At 39.4% G+C, this 23,147-nt stretch overlaps 1 protein-coding gene across 12 annotated transcripts in view; it reads left to right on the top strand.

Annotated features, from left to right (window-relative positions):
* pcdh15 (protocadherin related 15) overlaps positions 1 to 23,147 on the top strand; it is a 1,032,943-nt gene that overhangs the window by 726,621 nt on the left and 283,175 nt on the right. For all 12 annotated transcript variants that reach the window (XR_010005016.1, XM_062977492.1, XM_062977488.1 and 9 more), the window contains 3 exons: positions 4,531 to 4,639; positions 12,053 to 12,165; positions 21,243 to 21,449. Coding sequence is in view for 11 of the 12 variants with exons in the window: in XM_062977492.1 (XP_062833562.1) it covers positions 4,531 to 4,639; positions 12,053 to 12,165; positions 21,243 to 21,449 (429 nt within the window). In the remaining variant the exon portion in view is untranslated. The remainder of the gene's footprint in view (positions 1 to 4,530; positions 4,640 to 12,052; positions 12,166 to 21,242; positions 21,450 to 23,147) is intronic.

The following is a 23,147-nucleotide window of genomic DNA, read 5'->3' as shown; positions in this document are numbered from 1 at the left end:
ATTTTTAAAAAGATTTCAGATTCCCCAGTAAAATTTAAATCTAGCAGTATTGTGAAAAGTGTCTGCTAAGTTATAGCATATGTGTTTCAGTGTTTTGCCTCCAAATAAACACTTCACAGTTTATCATCTTGTCATATTTTGTGACAAGTATATAATACCAGACTCAGAGGGGCGAAACCTGCTCTTTTAAAAGCTTTGGTTTCTCCACTTTTGAAATTTATAGCTCATTTCCATGCATACTTTGAATAACAGCGGCCTATTCTTGCAGGAAAAAATGTATATAAAAATCATAGGCTTTAAATCTTTCTTCAAGCAATTCGTTCTCCTGGCTGTGCTGCTGCTTTTTGACAGTAGTCTATATGTATTGTTACAGTGGGAATAGAGTTAAAGTAATATCAGATTTAGAGCTTTAAAAAAAACCTTTCCTATGTACCACTTTATAGAATAAGGAGAGGTGTAACCATCAATCAGTCACATATAAATAAAAAGTACCATCTCCCCATAACCCATAGCTGATAGCCGATAGAAAGAATATTTTTCATAAGTTTTGAAATATACTAGTGATGGATATAGTTAATGAAGAATTTACCAGCCAATTAAATCTGTTCTTATACCCACATCATTTGACACAATACAAAAACTGCTTGGAATTTTTGTATATAATATGGTAGCGAGGATGAGAAGTCCAGTCTTTGAATATGTGAACAGATAGTTTTAACTTTTAGTCAAAAGTTCTTGATGCTTGCAATATAAAATGAGAAATATATTTGTCAAAATGAAAAACAATAAGAAATTTAGTTCAGAGTGATAGGACTGGGAGAAGAGATGATTTCTTCACTAAGAATGCCCCTTCCAACCTCTCACTATGAACCCTTAAAAATACTAAAATATTTGCTCCAAGAGAGCCAGAATGGTATGATGCTTTGAGTGTTAGACTATGGAGAGCAGATTTCAAATGCTCACTCAGACATGAAAACTCATCTTGGGCAAATCACATTCTCTCAGCCTCAGGGGAAGGCAAAGTAAATCTTGTCAAGAATTACCACCTCATCAGACAAAGCTTTTTAAGCATTGTAGGATGCTTCACCGGCAGTCCAGCAATGGATGGGCACGCTACCCATCCCATGATGTTGCTGGACTTCCAGCGGAGGCCCTACTCACAAGTGGAGTGTAAGCGTTGTATGATGCTTCCCTCCCAACACAGGAACCTGCCCGCGTCCTCGGGTGACACTTCCCATGTGTGATGGGGAAGTGTTGCCAATTGGGAGTTGTGTGCAGGGCAACAGATTTGCCCCATTACCCACTTTTTTTTTTTGCCAAGCCAGGCAAAGTGCAATGCTTTCTCTGGCCTTTATGATAAGGTCCTTAGTTTTTAGTGTCATTGTAAGTCAGAAATGACATGAAGGCATACAATGACAGAAACAATATTTCCTCTCCTCTTGCTCTCTTTGTGTGATTTAAATAAAGAATTAAACATTAGGTTGATGTTATCATAACTGGAAAACTAGTAGAAAGCAAAGCATTGATGAAGAAAATGGACCACAAGCTGGAGTATGGTGTAACTTTTTGCCTAGCTGTGTCACTATTTCATAATGTCCCAGGCCATTTGGGTCCAGTGGTAGGAAATGACTGAATTGGAGAAGAGAAGGAACTATTTCTCTTCCAGCCTATAAACTGGGAGACTTGACAGAGATTTCAGTTCTCCCTATTTCCAAGTTGCCCACTTCCTATGGTGTACTTGAAAGGCTACAGGCATTTGAGACACCCAAATGGGCTCTGTCTCCTAGAATAAAATACCTTTATAACTCTGGACAGCCCATCCCCTACTCGCTGATATGTGGGGAGTCTGCCTTGCTTTACATGTCCTACAAATTTGTGCCCATGTTTCAAGTTTGATCTGGAAGACAAGGTGAGCAGAGGAGGCATTAAGCCCTTCGCTTGCAAATAAAGGGTCTCCTTAACAGGATAAAACCTTAAGTCTTAGTCTAAATCAGGCATGGACAAACTTAGGTCAGACATGTGTTTTGGACTTCAACTCCCACAATTCCTAACAACCTACCAACGGTTATGAACTGTGGGAGTTGAAGTCCAAAATATCTGGAGAGCCCAAGTTTGCCCATGCCTGGTCTAAATGCTTGAATCGTTTTTCAGGTCTATATAAGTAGCTGGTTTTTTCCCCTGTTGCTGGAGTAACAAGTCCTACTCCCTGCTATGTGGTGATACAGAGGACAGGACAAAAAAGCATGGTGCAATGAGTTGTGTTTGCTTTTTTCTGAACCTGCAGGGAAGGATCAGATTCCACTCCTACTCTCATCTCCCCCAGTGGGTTTGTGCAAGCTCGTTTTGCACTTTGAACTCTATTGTTGAAATTTCACTGATGTACTAGGTAAACTCTGTTTGTAATAACTGGAGGAAGCTGAGAACAAAGGGAGAAAATGAAGGAAGGAGAGATAGAAACCAGAGATCTTACTACATTAAGGTCGGGATTCACCACACATCGTGATGAATCCATGGGGGCCCGGCAGGGGGCATGGAGAACCTGTCGCCCCACATCCCTCATCATCTGACTTGCTGCTTGCCCAATCCCATGGGGGGAAGCATCGGTCGTCTGGATTCCCCTCATTTTTGCAAAGGCAACATGGGAAGCCTCCCACGTTGCTATGGCGGTGGCAAATGCAGCTTGCTCTCCTCTTTTGCCATGGAGCCCTGCCAGAAGTAGATGTATGGCGTGTAATAGACTCCGTGGCAAAAGAGGAAAGCAAGTAGCGTATGAAGGACACATTATTCCATATGATGAGGTCACAAGACATTTTAAATGCCAATGAAAAGGTGGAGCACCAGAGCATTAACTGGGATTCTCCATGCCCAATCAGAATTGTTGAAGGGTTTCATACTCACATTTTGAGTAGTGAGGGGATAATTATGTCTGTCAGAGATGAATAATGGAGATACATAATGGAAAATAAAAGCATCCTTTTAGTGTAATGTTGGGCCCTTTCATACTACAGTGTTATAACACAATTTTCCACTTTATCTGGCATGGGAACATTATATGGAATCCTGGGATCTGCAGTTTGGAGAAGGGCAGTTAATGTGTAATAATAGTGATATAACAATGCAGTGTGATATAGTCCTTTGTCTTTCAGACTAAATACTCAAGCGCAAACTCATTTAACTCAGTGGCATTTACTATATGTAGGTTTGTGGAATGAATAGCCTCTTTTTACAAAGAAGTTACTTTGTGTCAAAAGGAGGAAGGCTTCTGAATATATTTTAAAAATTGAGTTCCCAAGTTCAGCTTTTAAAAGTGAAGCTAATTTCTTTCTTTGAGGAAATATATTGTGTAGAGGCATCATTTAATCGTTATTATACAGAGCCATTATTAATACTTAATATTTTGACTGTGTTCTTGCACATACAGGGTACATTACCTTTATTAACCTAGAAACACCTAGCTTAAATAGCTAATTACTCTAGACTGCACCAATAGGAGTATATTGTCTAAATTAAGAGTAGTCCCACTCTATTCTGCATTAGTCAGACCTCACCTGGAATATTGTGTCTAGTTCTGGGCATCACAATTCAAGAAGTACTGTATATCAACAAGCTAGAATGAGGGAGTTGGGTATGGTTAGCTTGAAGCAAAAAGACTGAGAGGGGACATGAGAGCTATGTTTAAACATTTGAAAGGATATCATATTGAGGAGGGGGGCAAGCTTAATTTCTACTGCTCTGGAGACAAGAACACAATAGAGATATGGGTTCAAATTGCAGGAAAAGAGACTCTGCCTAAACATTAGAGAGAACATCCTGATAGTAAGAGCAGTGGAATATGCTATAGTGGAGTGTGGTAGAGTGTCCTTCTCTAGATGCTTTTAAGCAGAGGCTGGATGGCCATCAGTTGCAGGTGTTTTGATTGGGTGTTCCTGGATGGCAGGGGGTTGGACAGGAAGGCACTTGCAGTCTCTTCCAGCTGTATAATTCTATGATCAAAACCAGTCACAAGAGGAACATGAGTTTGAGCAGTTGGTTAACTTTAGATGACTCAAGCATCATCTCAAACTGTGTGGTATTTCCATTACTGGGGAAACCTCTTGACTATCCATCCTGTGCAGCACAGGAGGTCTTTGAGGAGAAATGGAGATTAATGGTTGATAAAACGTTTTGGGTTACACAAACCAACTTCGACTGCTGGCTGTTTATCTCTCTATTACAAGAGGGAAAAGCTAAGTGGTTTCTAACTCAGTCAAAGCTGTAAAGGTTTCCCGAAAATTGGAAGAAAGAGAAAGATTGCGAGGTAGGAAATAAAGCAGGGGAGAAAAGCAAAGCAGCACAAGTATAGATAGTGGGTTTGAATCCAGGCAAAACTGGGTACCATAACGAGAATTTAGCATTTCAGATTCTTGTATCCAGAAGCAGGACATTATTTTATAGATCTTAAATACACATAGGAACAAGAGTTAATGTTAGGCAATGTTAGGTAACCCCCCTGTAAACGTTCCATTGTAACATGTTTGATTTTCATTACAGCTACGTGTGAACCCTATCAATGTCACGCCACCAATACAAGCTATAGATCAGGACCGAAACATCCAGCCTTCTTCTGATCGGCCTGGGATCCTCTATTCCATCCTAGTTGGTTGGTATTTGATAATATTCCTGTCTTTTCAGAAAGACTGTATTAGCAGCAGGCAGGCAAAGATTAAGCACCAAGTAGAAACCTAATAACGTATTCAATCTAATGTGGTTGCTGGTTTTGTTCTAGGCAAATATTTTATTGTGCACTCTCTTATAGTAGTTGTTTATTCCAAATTGGATAGCTGTCATTTGAGGAGTTAGCATTTTGGGGAGTTTTCTGGACAAGATAATGAAAGAAGAACCATAGACAAAGCCCACGAAATACTTTCTTATACAGATAGCTTCCATTGTTCTGCCATGTTGGACTAACTAAGATAATAATGATACACATAATACACTCGAAGATAATTGACAACATGTGACAACTAGCATTATAGGTGATGTATTTATATTACTTCACACTAAAACAATGACAGACTCTTCATATTGGTTCTCAGCATAGGGTAGGTTTTGCAGAATTCATAATAGGATTATGGACAGGAATCATAGCTCAGTAGCAGAGCACATACAGAAGGTGTTAAGTTCATTTTCTGGTGTTTCTAGTTAAAATGATATATTACCAGGTGATGGAAAAGACCCCAACAAACTGCCAGACCAAAACATTTTTTTTTTTGACAGAAAACCATAAATCATGGGTAGGTAACTTTGCCAGCAGCATGAACCCATTCTTGCCCTCATGCTTGCCATGCTGATGGATTTTCAAACCCAAAGTGATATAATTGCAGTTTCAGTTTGAGCTGATTTTGAATCAGGTTTCAGGAAGGGGGGGGTGCAGTTATGGGAATCAAGACTGCCATGTTTTGAGGTTTTGCACAATGGCGTAGAAGTAGTCTGAAAAAATAGAAATGGGGTACTAAATGGGGGCTTTGAGATATTACATGGAAGAATAGGGAGAGTGGATAAGCCATATGTGGGTGTGGGCCATATGCAGATCATGCACTATCCCTACTCTTAACTTTTATGCTTGGTGCCAGGCAACCCTCAGCAGAAATACATGTAATGGTTCTTCATAAATGTTGAGGTTCATTTTGTGAACATCTCCAAGACATTTAATCTTATATGCAAAAAAGCCCTCAAAATCCAGAATACAAAACTTTTCTGGTCTAAAGTATTTCATATACTACTCAACCAGTAATGCTAGAGAAATAGACTTGTGGATTTAAGGGCTCTTCCACAAAGGGCTCATAATGCGGGAGCTCCTGCAGTTCTACTGGTTGCATCCAAATGATGTCTCTGATAAAACCAAATTAATTCGGGACAAAGCAGGAAAACCCTGCTTTATCCTGAATTAATTTGATGCTGCCTTATACCTGGGTCTTCCTGAAAGACCCGGGTCTAATGCAGTATTGTCCCTGTGGGGACTGAACCCTCGGTAGTCCTGGGACTACCGAGGAGTCAGTCTACACATCCCTCTTAGGTTTTCTGGGCTGAATCAGCCCCCCCAAAACCCCAAGGGTGCCAACCCCTTACCAACCCCCCCTAAAAGACTTTAAATAATAATAATAATAATAATAATAATAATAATAATAATAATAATAATAATAACTTTATTTTTGTATTCCATCTCCATCTCCCCGAAGAGACTCAGGGCAGCTAACATGGAGCCAAGCCCAGGCAGTTACAATAAAACAAAATAAAATACATACAAAACACGCGTCATCAACCAGTAAAAATACTTACAGTAACATAGTAAAGCAATAAAATAGTAACAATGGCATAATAAAACATAGTATAAAAACAGTACAAAAATTAAATGAGGGCAAATTGGGCCAAAGTGTGAGAAGTGAAAAATTATAAAACCCTTGGGTGAGGTAGCTAGATAAAGTGCTGCATTTAGTAAGAAATGCGGGCTGGGATAAACAATGAGGTTATTACTTACCTGGCAATCATTAAACTATTGCTGGAGATCTCCTGGCGTGTAGAAAATGATGCACCAGGAGGAGGGGGTGGGGAGCAATATTTCTCCTCCCCCTTCCCCGACATGTAGAAATGATGTGCCAGGAGACATCTGGCAGCAGCTTAATGCAACTGGGTAAGTAATTTTATTTTTTAAAATCTGGGGGGGGGGGGTGTGGTTTGGGTGTCTGGTGTTCTCCTGGAAGGTACCAGGAGGATATCTCGACACCCCCCACAGAAAGCACGGGCTTTTGGGGCTGGTGTGCAGACTAAAGTCCGCCCTGACCCATGTTTTTTACACTCGGTTCAGTGCAGACTTATCTGCTGAGTAGAGCTGGCCTAAGAGAAGACCAGTAAACCCAGTCTACAGGCCTTTCTACACATGCATTAAAACCCGAGATGAAGTAAGTTAAAAGGGTGTGTGGCTAAATGATGTTTGGTCAACGTGTGGGAGGAATCAGGAAGAATTGGGTGCCCTTTAAACCCGCACTTTTTCATGCCTGTGTATCCCAGCAAGCATGGAAAACACATGCTTTTCTTCTCTTCTGCCCCCCCCCCCCCCGGTGTGGACTCCACCAGAGCACATGCATTTTTGAGAAGCCTGAAACAACTAATCATCTGTTCAGCTGTCAAACAGAGACACAGGTGGCTCAGGAAACACAAGTGGAAAGCAAATACAGCTCTCTCATGTTAAATGGAGCTTGAATTAACAATTGGAGGAAGCCAGAGATCTGAGGGAAAAAATAACTTCCACCAGATGTCCCCTGTTTGTCCTCCATCTTAATCCACTTCAAAATAACAGTTGTGAGCACACTGGGGGACTATGTAGCAGGGCTGACGGTTCTGTGTTTGGACTCCCTTTGAGGTCTCGCATTTTTAAAACCCACTTCTTTTCCTTGTGTTTTGGTGTTGTCTGGAAGCGCCTTACAATGTGAGAGGCTGCTCCTTGAAAAGCCTAAGAGGTTATAGAGATAGCTGCTTTATTTCCATTAACTCTTTACTTCTATGATCCAAGTAACCAGTCATTTGAATCTAATGTGATTCCTCACTGGCCCTGGGATTGTACAATGTATTCTGTCACAAGGTCAAGTTTTTTTAATACCATATTTAAGTGCTAAAAATTCTTGTTCAATGTGCTACAAATCTTTAAATTTTTGAGATCCAGTGCTAATAGCCCCAAATTACAGAGCAGCCTTTATCAGCTAAAGGAGTATCTCAGCAGCACTTCCATTTACCAGAGTATCCCAACAGGTTTCTCTGTTCTCAAAGTTGAACATTTAAAAGTACAGAAAAGATTACACCAGTTATTTATCCTTACTGAGCAATTTAAATAATTACACATAAGAGATACAAGTATAATTCTGTGATCTATTTCATAGTTTTCTACCTATATTTAGTCACCCTGTAAAATCTATTTCTTCTCTCAAATATTTCAGCTTCAAATGTTATATCTTCTCCATTTCTTCTTTGATATGCCCCTGTTGTTATTCACCTTTCTAGTATTCTGATTGCTATACTGCCACTTTCTGTCATATTTTACTAAGAGTAACAGATAGGAAAAGAGAGATGAACAGAGGAAGAACATTTAAGTTGTAGCTCTGGAACATTTCATGCCTCTCAGTTCATTTGATGTACTAATTACGGTTGTCTTGGTATGTGTTCATCTGAGTGGTTCGAAACTGGGAAATCCTTTACTCAGAGAGGTCCTGTGGAGGAAATAAGATCTGTCCAGCTGTGACTGTCATTACAAAGGACACTTCTCCGAAGCAATTTTCTTTGGTGGAGCAGGAACAGTTTTCAGCTATGACTTTTATGTAATTCTGCCACCTTTTGGCTTTGATTTTGTTAAACATGTAGAAATCAATATAAAGCAGGACAAAAACATGTCAGAAAATACCAAACATCAACCAAAAAGGGGTAAATGGTCCATGCTTGTCAAAGCTATTTTGTATTGAAAAAGGATGCAAGTTGCATGAAATTTAGAAATGAAAAGAGAAAGCCATTTTACATTCTACTATATCTTATATCTCCATCATTAACTTCATGTTGTAAACTCTTGCTAGTTCTCCAGAGTCTTTCTCATCATTTCTTAGCTAATCTTGTTGTAAAAGAAGGTGTTGAATGTGGGGCCTTTATTTATTTATACATTATTTATTATTTTAGTTACATGCTGCCTTCCTCCCAGTATGGGACCTAAGGAAGCTCAAAAGGGCTAGAACAAGCAAAAATGTAGTATTGAAGAAGTTAAACCCCAATTTAAAGCCTAGGTTTTTGAAATTAAAAAGTGTGAAATTATTTAAAAACATAGCAGTAAGGTTAGAAATGCATTGCACATTATCATTACAAGCCTATTTTAATAAAATTGACTTTTCTTACTGGTGAAAGGAAATGGGGTAGCCAAACTTTCCATTAAAGACTATAAAACAGCCTGGGAGCAGTTACCAAGAAGGGTTTCACCCATGTCCTCACCAGATGGCCCTAAAATGGTTGTGGGACCAAGTTCTATCCAGAGATCTTGAGATTCTGTCATGTTCATAGAGGGACTATCTTTCCAATAATATGAATCTAAAACATATAAAGCCTTACAGGTGGAAACCATCACTTTGCACTATACCTGGAAGCCAAATCCGTGGCCAGTGTATCTGTTTGAACAAATGAGGGTTATCTTTTGTAGGCAATTCCAAGCTGTGCTGTGACTACAAACTGGTGAGATAACCAGACTCATTTTCAATTAAAGAAACAGCAGTAGGCATAGAATGATTATTTATTAAAATATATTTAGGCATCACATGAGGGAAATTTCAGCAATGGAGTAACTTTTATTATTTTTAAAAAGGCCTAGTTAGATTGACGTTCCCATATGCTGAAATACTTCCGGTCCTAGCTGATCTCAGAAGTAAAGTGTGAATTTGAGAAGTACACTTTGTTAGATGTTCCTTCCTTCCTGTGGCTTGTAATTGTAACTGCTTTCCATAACATCTTTTCCAACATCACTATAGGCTGTACAAAATGAATAAAATATTGCTTCTGCATTTTAGCTGCCACACTTACAGAACAGTAGACTTTATCCTATATAATACAATACAGATGGTCCGTCCTCCTTTTTCTTCTTCTTTGACAATGGCTTGATCGTTCCTATTCATTGCATACATAGCATTGCTTTCATGCCATGATTTGACAAATACAATCAGAGCTCATTTTAGTGTGCAGTGAGAATTTCTCTAGGATTTTCCTGGTTAGTCATCTCCACGCACTGCAGTAGTGATAAAAAGAGAAAAGAGTGAATTGGGAGAGAGACAAGTGGCAAGTGTCCTATAGAGTCATAACAGAGCTGAATCATACCACCAGCTTTAGATCTTACAGTACTGGTTTCTGCTTTTAAAATGTCACCTTGTTCCCTAATTCCCTAGTGTGCCTATGCAATCTCATTCTATACTCACTCCAGTCTGTGTTGACTTCAAGCTGTAAGCTATTGGTTTCTTGCCATAATTTAAACTTTTTTGTATCAAGTAACTTTCATTTAAAGAAACCTTTTAACTTAGACTTTTTGGTATAGTTTGTACAATTTTTCCCCATGTTCAATGTTAGAAGGAACATTCTTAATAGCCTTGTTTGTTATGGTGCTAAACAGATGCATCTGTGCATATTTCTCATCATTTCCTTTCCTTGGGAAGCATGGGCCCAATGGCTGAGACAATGATTTTAAACATAGGTTTTGCCTGGACAAAATTGTGAGGATAAGCACCAGCATTTTTTGCCAGAGACAGACCTTACAGTACTACAACTTAAATCATTCCATAGTATTGAACCATGGCAATAAAAGTGGTGTCAAACTGCATTAATTCTGTAGTGTAGATGCACCCAGGGCTAGAGTGAGTTTACCATGTTGTTGTTTTTTTTTTGGGGGGGGGGGAGCTATCCAAAGTTCTGAACCTATTTAAAGGGTAAAACTCCACACATCAAAAATTCTTTTTAAATCAGGGGTAAAACCCAGAGTGGATTCATTGCACTCATATCATGGAAACTATTTGCATTTCCTAATCCGGACTCTGCTTGATGTAAAATGAAGGCATGGAGCTGGTTCTGGAGGTAGTTATCTGCCTCCCTAAAATACAGTTTTCTTCGAGGGAAATGCAAAGGCTGCGAGCCACTGTCTTCCCAGGAAATGTTTTTAATTGCTCAAGTCTGAGCAATCTGCACTATCATTTCGCAACTTTAAAATACTATTCCAATAATTGCAGCACTTTGTATGGAAGACAATTGTTCCAAACTGTAGCTGTGAGAAAAGGAACTAAATCTGCTTATGTGTGTTTTTGCAGTGGAAGGAGACATCCATGCTGTATACATGGGTAATCTCTATGCACAGATCTCTAGCACACCAGGGGGCATAACTGTGAAAACTAGTAAATACTGCTGCATTGGATAGAATGGTCTGTAGAGCTGAAAAGTATGGCTTGTAAGGGAATAGTCCTCAAAATCTGTTTCCTGCAGGAAAGAAATTAGATTGTGTGAAGGCTTTGGTCTGGTTTCATTTTTACTGTTTACATTTGGAATAGGTGTCATCTGGATATGGAGAAGATAATAGTGCTTTTCTGTACATTATTTGTGTACATTTTTCCAGATACTGGAAACATCGCACACATTTTAATGTATACAACTTAACTTTAATTACTGAGATATTTCTGGAACACTGAAGGCTTTCAGCAAAAGTGCTGTGGTTTAGTAGCAGAACAGATGTTTTGCATAGTCAATCCTTTGACTTTATGTCTGTTTGCTTATTTAGCATCTTACCTTTTACAGAGGCTAGTTTCACATAAGAGATTATAATAACCAGTTAAAATGCTAAAATATTCACATGCATAACATATATAAAACTAAGTATATAAAATTGTACAAGATTAAATTTATATATCCACACACAGTATATATATACCAATCAAAACAAATAAAACTTGAGTGTTTTCTTGCCAAAACAATACAAAAAACAACAACAACCCCAGGTAAGGCTGGAAAAATGGCTCTCTGAAGCCCTGGATAACTATTATGAATAGGTTAAAACCAGTTGCCCCAACCCGGCTCCCTTCAGGTGTGTTAGGCTACAACCCACAACATTATGAGTCCCTCTAGTCATTTGTCATGCTGAGGGAAAATGAGAGGAATTGTAAATTCAACTGAAGTAGAGAAAGCCAGGTAGGAGAAGGTTGGTATGATCAATGGTCTTGACTTTGTATATCACAGTACAAGTTTACCCTAATATTTCCACTTGTTTCTTATGGATAAAGAAACACTCATGAAAAGTCCCAAACTTACTGAGATGATCACTATACAGAAATAAAGCAACTTTGCTTGTATGTAGATATATGAAGTATAAATACTAATTAATTGTTGGGATTTTTTAAAACCAATAAAATAACTGTATTTATTATCACATGTCATGAAAACATTTTAAACAAACGCTATGAGTCATACCGATCCTTCATCTCAATTATATGTTCAAACCTCACTGTCTTTTTTGCAGGAGCTCCTGAGGATTATTCACAGTATTTCAGTATGAATGTTACGACTGCAGTACTCAGCCTTCTCAAGCCAATAAACAGGGATTTGCACCAGAAATTTGATTTGGTTATTAAGGTAATTTCAACTGAATTCTCGTTTCCATGCATTTGTATATTGCTAAGTAATAAAATCCATGGGGGCTGTAAGGATTCTTTTTTTGAATTGTCAGTTTATAAACACATTTCCATGTGGGAGAAAGGCAATCCTTAAAAAAAAAACAGTGGATCATAACGTATGATTAATTTAATGACATGTTGTAAATCAACTGGTCTATTTCCGTTTGATGATTGCTATGACAATAGTATTGAATTGACAGCATGCTGGAGAGATGTATTGCTTGGTACTTAAGAAGCACAAAGCCAGCAACACTTTTTAGAACACAGAGTGTATTTGAACTAGACATTTATAGCAGGGTCTTATGGCATAAAAACCATTTAAATGCACAATTACATGACATATTATATAATTTTGGGATTATGCATTTAGACTCCTCAGACAGAGAACTCTGCCATGGTAGTTCGGCACAGGAATATTTTAAGAAATTGCTCATTTTACATACTTAAAATTGATAAAAATGATATCATTAGTTATTCTGTAAACAGTCTTAGTTGGCAGTCTAATATGGATTACCTACCATTAGAATTTTGAATAGAAATGACATTAAGCACCATATTTCCCATGCATTTTTAAGGAATGCCAACTAGTGATGGTGTTAATACCAGGAAAGATATTTATTATATGATTAACTTCAATTCCTAAGGTGCTAGAGTTCTTGTGTATGGTTTGAACATTTAAAATACACCTGGTTTGTACTTCACACTGGCCAAAACCTGTAAGTTTTTAAATGAAGCATGTTGATGCTAGGGTAACCAAGCACAATAATGCTACACCAATTTAAGAAATCAATTACCGTTGTGCATGGTCATAATATAGTGCTTTAATAACTGGCTGTATTATTAATGGAAATTTTTACAGGCATTATTAGATTTGAATTACTTGGTTGGTGTGCAGCTGAGTGGATAATAAGCAAGAGTATCAATCTGTAAGACTAATAATACGCCATATGCTTGAATAGTATCATTTAACACACCAGTGTTGAAAGATCCATTAAATTGGCCAGATGTGGCAAATAGGTTTATATGGGCTTCTGTTTTGCAGTATGTCACTCTACAAAATATCTGTATTTAAGTCAGACTGTATATCTAGCTATTCAGAAAGCCAACTTAGACTAATCTGCCTAGGATGTTTTCTCTGCCAGTTTTAATTGTGCTGCTGAATGATGGCTCGATTCATATCCATCTTAAGCGGGGAAGAAAATTATTTCTTCTTTCCATTTCCATCAGTGTTGTAGTGGGTGTAGTCCACACTGAGGAAACTGTCACAGAAGGTGACAGCAAGATGCTTCCTCACATTTTGATGCTGAGGGAACCATGCTACATTGAGAAACGTGTGTGCTTGGCTTCTATTAAGCCAAGTCAGGCCCTGCCAAGGAATAAATTGAGGGAGCTGGGCTTTCTGCCTTATTATCATTCCCTTTCCGCCTCATACGTGGTAGAACAAGGCCTGATGGTCAAGGCAACATGGTGTTACCTGCATGAGACATTACAGTCACGAGTGGAAGTGGGACAAGTTGATCTTTTCTTCTCCCTCCCCAAGATTATCACAATGGCAATATCTGGTCACTGCCTTTATCCATTCTCCTTCAGTCCCCTCTCCTGCTACACGGCATCAGAGAAACTTCTTCTGCCACATGCATACTCTCCTTGTTGCCTAAGACATGAGTGGAGAGAAGGAGGGAGGTGTGGCTGGGTGATTGTGTTTGGAAACATCTGCTCTTCACATGCAGCATGTCAGCAGAAATATTATTGTTGTTGTTGTTATTGTCATCGTTGTTGTTGTTGTTGTTGTTGTTGTATGACAAAGAAAACAGGATTTCGTTTCACAAAATCACAAGTCGGACACTTCCCAAGTGTCTAGGACTATGTGATGTATTTTCGGATGATGCGCACAGATCCCAGTAGGGTGGCCTTTTGCAGTTGGCAGACCGTGATTTTGTTAATGTCTATTGTTTCCAAATGCCGGCCAAGATCTTTTGGCACGGCACCCAATGTGCGGACCCCCTGCACTGGTTTCTGCCAGAGTCTTTGAAGTTCAATCTTGAGGTCCTGATAGCGGCTGAGTTTTGCCAGTTGTTTTTCGTCAGTGCGACTGTCACCTGGGATGGCGACATCAATGATCCAAACCTTTTTCTTTTCCACAACTGATGTCTGGTGTGTTGTGTTCCAGAACGTTGTCAGTCTGGATTCAGAAGTCCCACAGTATCTTTGCGTGCTCATTTTCCAATACTTTTGCAGGTTTGTGATCCCACCAGTTCTTTCCTGCAGGGAGGTGGTACTTGAGGCATAAGTTCTAATGAATCATTTGGGCCACAGAGTTGTGCTTCTGTTTGTAGTCAGTCTGTGCGATTTTCTTACAGCAGCTGAGGATATGATCAATGGTTTAGTCGGTTTCCTTGCACAGTCTGCATTTTGGGTCATCAGCTGATTTTTCGTTCTTGGCCTTAATTGCATTTGTTCTGATGGCTTGCTCCTGGGCTGCAAGGATCAGACCTTCTGTTTCCTTCTTCAGTGTCCCATTCGTGAGCCAGAGCCAGGTCTTCTCCTTATCAGCTTTTCCTTCAATTTTGTCAAGGAACTTTCCATGCAATGTTTTGTTGTGCCAGCTTGTAGTGCGGTTTTCTTGTATTGGTTTTTTGTCTGCTGTGCTTTGAGGAGTTTCTGATTTTTGACTTCAATCAAAGCAGGTTCTTCACTTTGCTTTACATATTTTGCCAGGGCATGTTCTTCTTCTTTGACTACTTGTTTTACTTGTAAGAGTCCTCTACCACCAGTTCTTCTAGGTAGATTTATTATTATTATTATTATTATTATTATTATTATTATTATTATTATCCACCTAATCAGTTGTCTTATACATATAATGTTAAGAATTATATTTTAATAATAATTAAAATATATTTATTGTTTTCTAAACTGATGTGTTCAAAATGTGTGTCAGTAGTTTTTTTAAAAAAAATCTGATTATCATTTGTTTATTATTTGTTTAATTATATTTTATTTTTATACTTTACCTTTTAGCTGCCTTGTGTTTCAATTTGGTGAGAAAACAAAATGTAAATATGAGAAAGAGAGACAGAGAGAGAGAGAGAGAGAGAGAGAGAGAGAGAGAAGTGGCAGACTGGATAAATTCAGTGTAATAGCTTATTAGTGACAGCAGGACTGGGAGACACATTATAGTTTAGGTACATAAGATGTGAATACATGCCATCAAGTTGGTAGAATGGACTAATCACTCCTCATCCTCTTTTTCCTCCCCTGCAAGAATTGTTTAAATGCCTCTCCTCTTTAAAAGGTAGAACAGTTTACAAAGATAAGTCAACAGACTCTCCTTCCAGGCTGACTTCATAAACTTTTGTACAGATGGGCAAAAACAGTGTGGAATCGTTAATGTCTTGTAGTTAATATATAGTAAAACATAGGAATCTCCATTACAACCCTCATTCTTTATGTATAAAGGAGGGCTGCGTTTGGAGGAGAAGGAAAATGTCAGTGTATTAGTTTCAGCTATATTCCAGTAGCAATCATGTATTTGTTAAGATCCGCCTGAACTTAGGAACGGTGACCCATAATTAATTGCGCACTGACATAATGAAGATTTATTGTGGCTGAATGATGATCAAGTTACATTGACACTGAAGGCTTGAAGCTCAGACTAGTGAGGAGTAGTCTTTTGGAGGAGGTCACATGCACGGTGTGAATTATATCAAGGAAGAATTACTAGACTGGAGAGAACTCTGCTTTACATTGTCTCTATTTTCTATGTTGTAAGGCTGATCACTGATCAGACAGATTAAACTGGCCTTCTGCAATTATGATTGCAGCAGTGAGGTCAAGGTAGGTACAGTTCCTGCCCCAAGGAGCTTACGATCTAAATTCATCAGAGAAAGGGGAATTACACAAGGCATGTGTGATCTTTTCTTGTTGCAGTATGTCAAATTCCTGACTCATAACAGGGGTAAGCAACAGAAAAGACTGCCTGAACTTGCTATAAAATTCCTTTGTAAAGGTCCCCATTCTGCAGGATAGCATTGATTCCCAAGGAACTCCACCAGCGTTTTCCAAATTGGGGGATAGCGAACAGGGATCTGATAACATAAAGGGTCATGGAGCAAAGCTCACTTTTACTTGCCTCAAAAGCAACTAAGCATAAATCTCAGGAAACAAGGCTCTTTTCTGTGGTTTTCCATGCAGCTGTTGGAAGAGGTTAGACTGCCATTCTTTCACCTCACCTAACTCAGGGTTTCCCTGCTAATTGCTCATTCCTGAGCTTGGAAAAGTGTCTTCCACATCACTTCCAAGCTTCCCCAGTTAGCACAACCAGTGACAGAACATGGTTTTTTATCAAAATTTATTTAGCCGCTCGTGCTTCCTCTATTTTATCAGTGTTATACTTCTTTGTGCAATAATTTTGACACAAAGTAAAAAGCCGAAATTCATTTTGTTTGTTCATTAGCTTGTCTGATTTTTTCCCTATACCTTCTGGCTATTTGTTGTCGAAGGCTTTCATGGCCAGGATCACAGGGTTGTTGTATGTTTTCCGGGCTGTATGGCCATGTTCTAGAAGTACTTCTAGAACATGGCCATACAGCCTGGAAAACATACAACAACCCTTCTGGCTATTTGTTCAAATTCCTCTTTGGCAATTTATCCCCCTTTCCATTTCTTGTTCATGCTTCTTTTAAATCTTAGCTAAATTGACAGTTGAAACCATTCCAGTTTCTTTAGCCACCTCCTCTTTAGAACTGTTTGAAATTGTGGTTTCAATTATCTCATTTTTAAGGAATTCCCATCCATCTTGAGCCCTCTCTCTCTCTCTCTCTCTCTCTCTCTTTTTAGTATTCTTGACCATGGGACCACACCAGTATTTCCCTAAGTTTATTGAAATCAACTTTCTTATAGTATACATGACTGTCCAACTATGCTTGGCATCCCCTTTCCACTGTATAACAAACTCCAGGATGACATGTTCACTCCCACCTAAGGATCCCAGCACTTCCATTCCATTTTGAATTTTGATGACCAAGTAGCTTTAAACCTGATTTGTTGCTGTTTGAGTCTTGTGAAACCCTAGCAGCAGGTGTAACCTGGCAACCTTGTCCAAAATTTGTGCCCCCACCTGTTTCAATTCTGCCCCAATATTGATATTGTTATTGTTTGATATTGTTACTTAAGTTTTTTAAATGACTGATCTTATGTATTGACTTTTTACCAGTACATGTGCAGTTCCCAGCACATGTTGCACTTGTGTTAATGCAATGTATATCTTGCATGCTCTGTTTTATCCTGCTTGCATCCTACTTTTAATTGTTGGATTTTACAGTGTTTTGTATAGATGTTTGTTTGATGTTGTTTCTGTAAATGCATATGACCATTGGTCGGAGCATTAATAAATTGATTGATTGATTGAAGTAGCTTTAATGACCTAGAATTCAAATAAGAAACCACATGCAAACATGAGATGGAGTGAGGTGGGGAGACATTGGTACAGATTATATTTTAAACATTATTTGGGATCAGTGGCAAACATTTGTTTACTACTTTAGCATACTGTTTACTCTAAGTATACACATAAAGGCCATGTAGGTTCTGACAGCTTGGAAAATACAGGGTAGAAATTAGAATTGGGTTTTAAAGAACTATACAGTTATAGCACTAAGATTTCCCTTTAATTGGTGTGTTTCTATTTATGGAATCTTGGGATCTGCAGTTAGGAAACGGGAATCTAGTATTCTCAGCCAGAGAGCTCTAGTGTCTCACCAAATTCCACATCCCTGGAATTCACAGATACAGTCATGGCAGTTAAAAGTGGAATCATGATGCTATTTTTGTGAAGTGTGAAAGGGTCCAAAGAAACAAAGACATTACCAAGCATTTAATCAATTACATTTAACCAACACCTCTACCTTTTTATATTTATGACAGAATTGTCAAACCTAATGCCCAGAGACCAATCACTTCTGAATTCCCAGGCCATCCCTCAAGGCTTCACTGGAAGGCCATTTCCATAACAGGATTGTATGGCAGTTTTCTAGCTTTTGTATATTTCCCCATCTTGGTGGTTGTATGTCTTTCAGGCTGTGTGGCCATGTTTCAGAAGTATTCTCTCCTGACGTTTCGCCCACATCTATGGCAGGCATCCTCAGAGGTTCCCCATCTTCTAAAATGATGAGAATTAGTTCCCGGCAATAAGAGCTTTAAAATAAGACATGCTGGTATTTTGGTCCCACTCTTTTGCTTTGGTCTCACCCACCACTGCAATACATCCCATTTCAGCAAGTCTGTATTGAATTTAGTATTTGAGCAAAAAGATATTCCCAGGGTTTGCTTTAAAACTACGATGGTTTCATGTGAAGAGAGGATGCCCATGGCATTTCCCCCCTGAAACATCAGTTGGCAGCATCTGGTTCAGATAGATCAGTTCATCTGTAGCACAAGGAAAGGGAGGGTTTTTTTAAAATCATCATTGTATTTTATGTTGTACAGAAAATAATTATTTAAAAACACTTATGTGTTTGACCAGTTTCATTTCACTGGTTTTTGTCAGTTAAATGAACTTTATTAGCTGAGGTATGGGATTAATCAATAGATTCACTTGCACTCTAAGTATTATTCTCAGGACCCATCTACACTGCCATATAATCCAGTTCAATGCAGTAAATCTGCATTCTGAAATGGGATTATATGGTAGTATAGATGGGACCTTTCTGAAAGTGAATTTTTAAAATCTATTTACCATTCTTCCATAGCAGACAAATATATTTTATGCAACTAAGCCCAATCATAGAATCATAGAATCATAGAATAGTAGAGTTGGAAGAGACCACATGGGCCATCTAGTCCAACCCCCTGCTAAGAATCAGGAAATCGCATTCAAAGCACCCCCGACAGATGGCCATCCAGCCTCTGCTTAAAAGCCTCCAAGGAAGGAGCCTCCACCACGGCCCCGGGGAGAGAGTTCCACTGTCGAACAGCTCTCACAGTGAGGAAGTTCTTCCTGATGTTCAGGTGGAATCTCCTTTCCTGTAGTTTGAAGCCATTGTTCCGTGTCCTAGTCTGCAGGGCAGCAGAAAACAAGCTTGCTCCCTCTTCCCTATGACTTCCCTTCACATATTTGTACATGGCTATCATGTCTCCTCTCAGCCTTCTCTTCTGCAGGCTAAACATGCCCAGCTCTTTAAGCCGCTCCTCATAGGGTTTGTTCTCCAGACCCTTAATCATTTTAGTCGCCCTCCTCTGGACGCTTTCCAGCTTGTCAACATCTCCCTTCAACTGTGGTGCCCAAAATTGGACACAGTATTCCAGGTGTGGTCTGACCAAGGCAGAATAGAGGGGGAGCATAACTTCCCTGGACCTAGATGCTATTCCCCTATTGATGCAGGCCAGAATCCCATTGGCTTTTTTAGCAGCCGCATCACATTGTTGGCTCATGTTTAACTTGTTGTCCACGAGGACTCCAAGGTCTTTTTCGCACACACTGCTGTCAAGCCAGGCGTCCCCCATTCTGTATCTTTGATTTCCATTTTTTCTGCCGAAGTGAAGTATCTTGCATTTGTCCCTGTTGAACTTCATTTTGTTAGTTTTGGCCCATCTCTCTAGTCTGTCAAGATCATTTTGAATTCTGCTCCTGTCTTCTGGAGTGTTAGCTATCCCTCCCAGTTTTGTGTCGTCTGCAAACTTGATGATCGTGCCTTCTAACCCTTCGTCTAAGTCGTTAATAAAGATGTTGAACAGAACCGGGCCCAGGACGGAGCCCTGCGGCACTCCACTTGTCACTTCTTTCCATGATGAAGACGACGCATTGGTGAGCACCCTTTGGGTTCGTTCGCTTAGCCAATTACAGATCCACCTAACCGTAGTTTTGTCTAGCCCACATTTTACTAGTTTGTTTGCCAGAAGGTCGTGGGGGACTTTGTCGAAGGCCTTACTGAAATCCAGGTACGCTACATCCACAGCATTCCCTGTATCGACCCAACTCGTAACTCTATCGAAAAAAGAGATCAGATTAGTCTGGCATGACTTGTTTTTGGTAAATCCGTGTTGACTATTAGCAATGACCGCATTTGTTTCTAAGTGTTCGCAGACCACTTCCTTAATGATCTTTTCCAGAATTTTGCCTGGTATTGATGTGAGGCTGACCGGACGGTAATTGTTTGGGTCGTTCTTTTTTCCCTTCTTGAAGATAGGGACCACATTCGCCCTCCTCCAATCTGCTGGGACTTCTCCCGTTCTTCAGTGTCTGTTAGTGAAGACCCATAGTGGCCAAGCATTCCCTTGCAACCCCATCCACTTGGGAAAATGTAATATTTCTCTGTTGCTATAAATGAGACTATTCAGTTAGGGGTTAAAGCAGTCACTGACTGCAGTCACTGAAATCCACTGTTGTCCCTATCAATTTAGTTCCAGCTTTGTTTCCTATTTTATTTTATTTGGTCATATTAGAATGTTGATAATGTATTAGGATCTGACATTTATACAAAGTAATCAGTTGAGGAGGAGGAGGTGAAAGGAGCCTGTTGAAAGTAGGCAGAAGGACAAATGTGATGATAAAATGCAATTTTAACACAGTAGATGTCAATATTCTTTCAACTCATGATGACCCCTGAGATCTTTGTTGGAAGGCACATAGATTGTTCCACAACCAGTTGACTGCTGCTGGTTAACATCTTAACACTTCTCAGTGGCAACACTCATCCTTTGGAATACTCTCGCCCATGTAATTCAAGTCAGAAGGTGTGCTAAGTTTTAAATCTTATTTATTAAAGCAGACCTATTTTCACTGGGAATAATCATGCCTGTAGCTCTGTTTATATATCCTTGCTTATGCATTTATGATGTTTTTCAGGGTGTAGGAGGAGCTGCCATTCAGAAACTGTTTTTAAATTGTTTTGTATGGTTTTATGATATATATACCTCTAACTGTATCTGTTTAGAGATTTTATTGTCTTAAGTGACATTTGAACATCGAAAAAATACAAATAAACAAATCTGATAGTGGCAACGGAAACTATAACTGAATTGTGTTTTGCTTTTCAGGCAGAACAGGATAATGGGCATCCTCTTCCAGCATTTGCCAATCTGCATATTGAAGTTCTAGATGAAAACAACCAGAAACCTTATTTCACAGAATCAACGTATGAGGGGTTTATTTTAGAATCCTCCCCTGTTGGTACAACTATCTCATACAGTCAGAATCTGACATCTCCGCTGCAAATCATAGCATTGGATAATGATGTGGAAGAGGTTTGTATTGATTTGTAGTCTTTAATAGGTGCTCTGTGAAATGCTCTGTTTGACCAATGGTCATACATAATTTCACTGCTTTAATCATCACCTTTCATTCATTCACATTGCAGAATTATATCACTATAGTCCACCTGTACTCTATGGCATCTTGGGATTTTGTAGTTTGGTGAGTCATTAGAGCACTGAGAATTTTCTAGGATGTCTATGGCAGTTAAAGTGGGATCACAGTGCTATCATTGTGTGATGTAAATAGGCCCACAGAGTCACTACTGGGTATGTTATTTTTAAAAAGCAATGAAGTAAGTTTGGATTTCAGAATATTCCGGCACATTTCTATCTTAATCTCTTACTGCATTCCTTCAATACAAACACTGTTTCCAGTTAATCATGATATTCTAGGATCCATTGTAGAGCAATGTAATATTTTCTCTAATGGCTTTTGCAACTGAAATGTTTTAAGTTCAGAATAGAATGGAAGTACAGTAGAGTCTCACTTATTCAACACAAATAAGCTGGCAGAATGTTGGATAAGCAAAAATTTTGGATAATGAGGGATTAAGGAGAAGCCTATTGTCAAGGACAGAACGCCACAAGATCAAAGATAACAGAGTTTATTGGATTTACAGAACTCAAAATGCCCGTAAAAGACAAGGGCTAGGCAACATTAGCCTCAAAAGCAAAAAGGGGCAAGAAAAACGTTCAAAAGATAAACCGGATTAAACCGGAGTTTAATCCGGATAAAATCAAAACAGCTTGCTTCAGCTTGGGAACAAACAAAACAGAAGCTGGGAAACAAAGAGTTCAAAAGAATGTAACTAATTGGCAGCAGATGCCTCTCTGCTGCCAGTACTATGTTCTGAGTAACTTAGAAGTCACTCCTACACACAGCAGGCAAATTTCCAATACAAACACAACAGCCGAGGATTGAAGCAGTAGAGTAGTCCCAGTTCTTTCCGAAGGTCGATAGGCAGAAGCAGACGTTTGCAGTTTTCCAAGTCCAGTAGGAGAATCCGAGCCCGTAGTCAGTTCAGTCCGTAAATCCAGAGTAGCAGATGGCGTCCGTCAAGAAGACGACGGAAGGTCAAAGCTATTGAGATTAAGCAGAGGTTTGCACAAACAAAAGCCCACACAATTCCTCCCGCCGTCTGAACCCAAATTCCAAAACAACTTACGTAATCAGCACACGAAACACACCCGTCTTCAGGAAAACGTCCCACACAGATCCCAAGCGTTTGTCCAGATTACCTTGCCCAACGCAATTTGCTATTGCTCCCAAGCCCCATTTTATGCCAGTTACAAGTCCTCATCACTATCAGCTGTCCTCCTTAACCCGGGCGTTTCCTCATCACTTTCCTCATCAGAACTGGAACACCTCTGACTACACCCCACAGCATCCCCAGCTGTGGATCCCGTCCCATCCCTCCAGCTTGTCCATGGGTCTAGTCTTGAAGGTCCCCAATCATCTTCCATCCCATCATTGCCAGTGGCACCCAATTCCTCCCTTACCCGAGTCCAATCCATCTCATCCTCTTCTGAGCTAACCAGCTCTTCCTCCATCCTCTCCGTAAACCCCTCAAAAGACTCTTCGTCAGATGGTTCTGCAAAGATATCTCGCAGCCTCTTTCTTTCTCGCTCCTCGAGAGTATCTGACTCTCGAGGAGTCTTACGCCCACGTCTGCCAGTAGCAGAGCCATG

Source organism: Anolis carolinensis, chromosome 3 (genome assembly GCF_035594765.1).
Source record: "Anolis carolinensis isolate JA03-04 chromosome 3, rAnoCar3.1.pri, whole genome shotgun sequence".
Lineage (NCBI taxonomy): Eukaryota > Metazoa > Chordata > Lepidosauria > Squamata > Dactyloidae > Anolis > Anolis carolinensis.
This window is presented reverse-complemented; position numbering and strand designations above follow the sequence as displayed.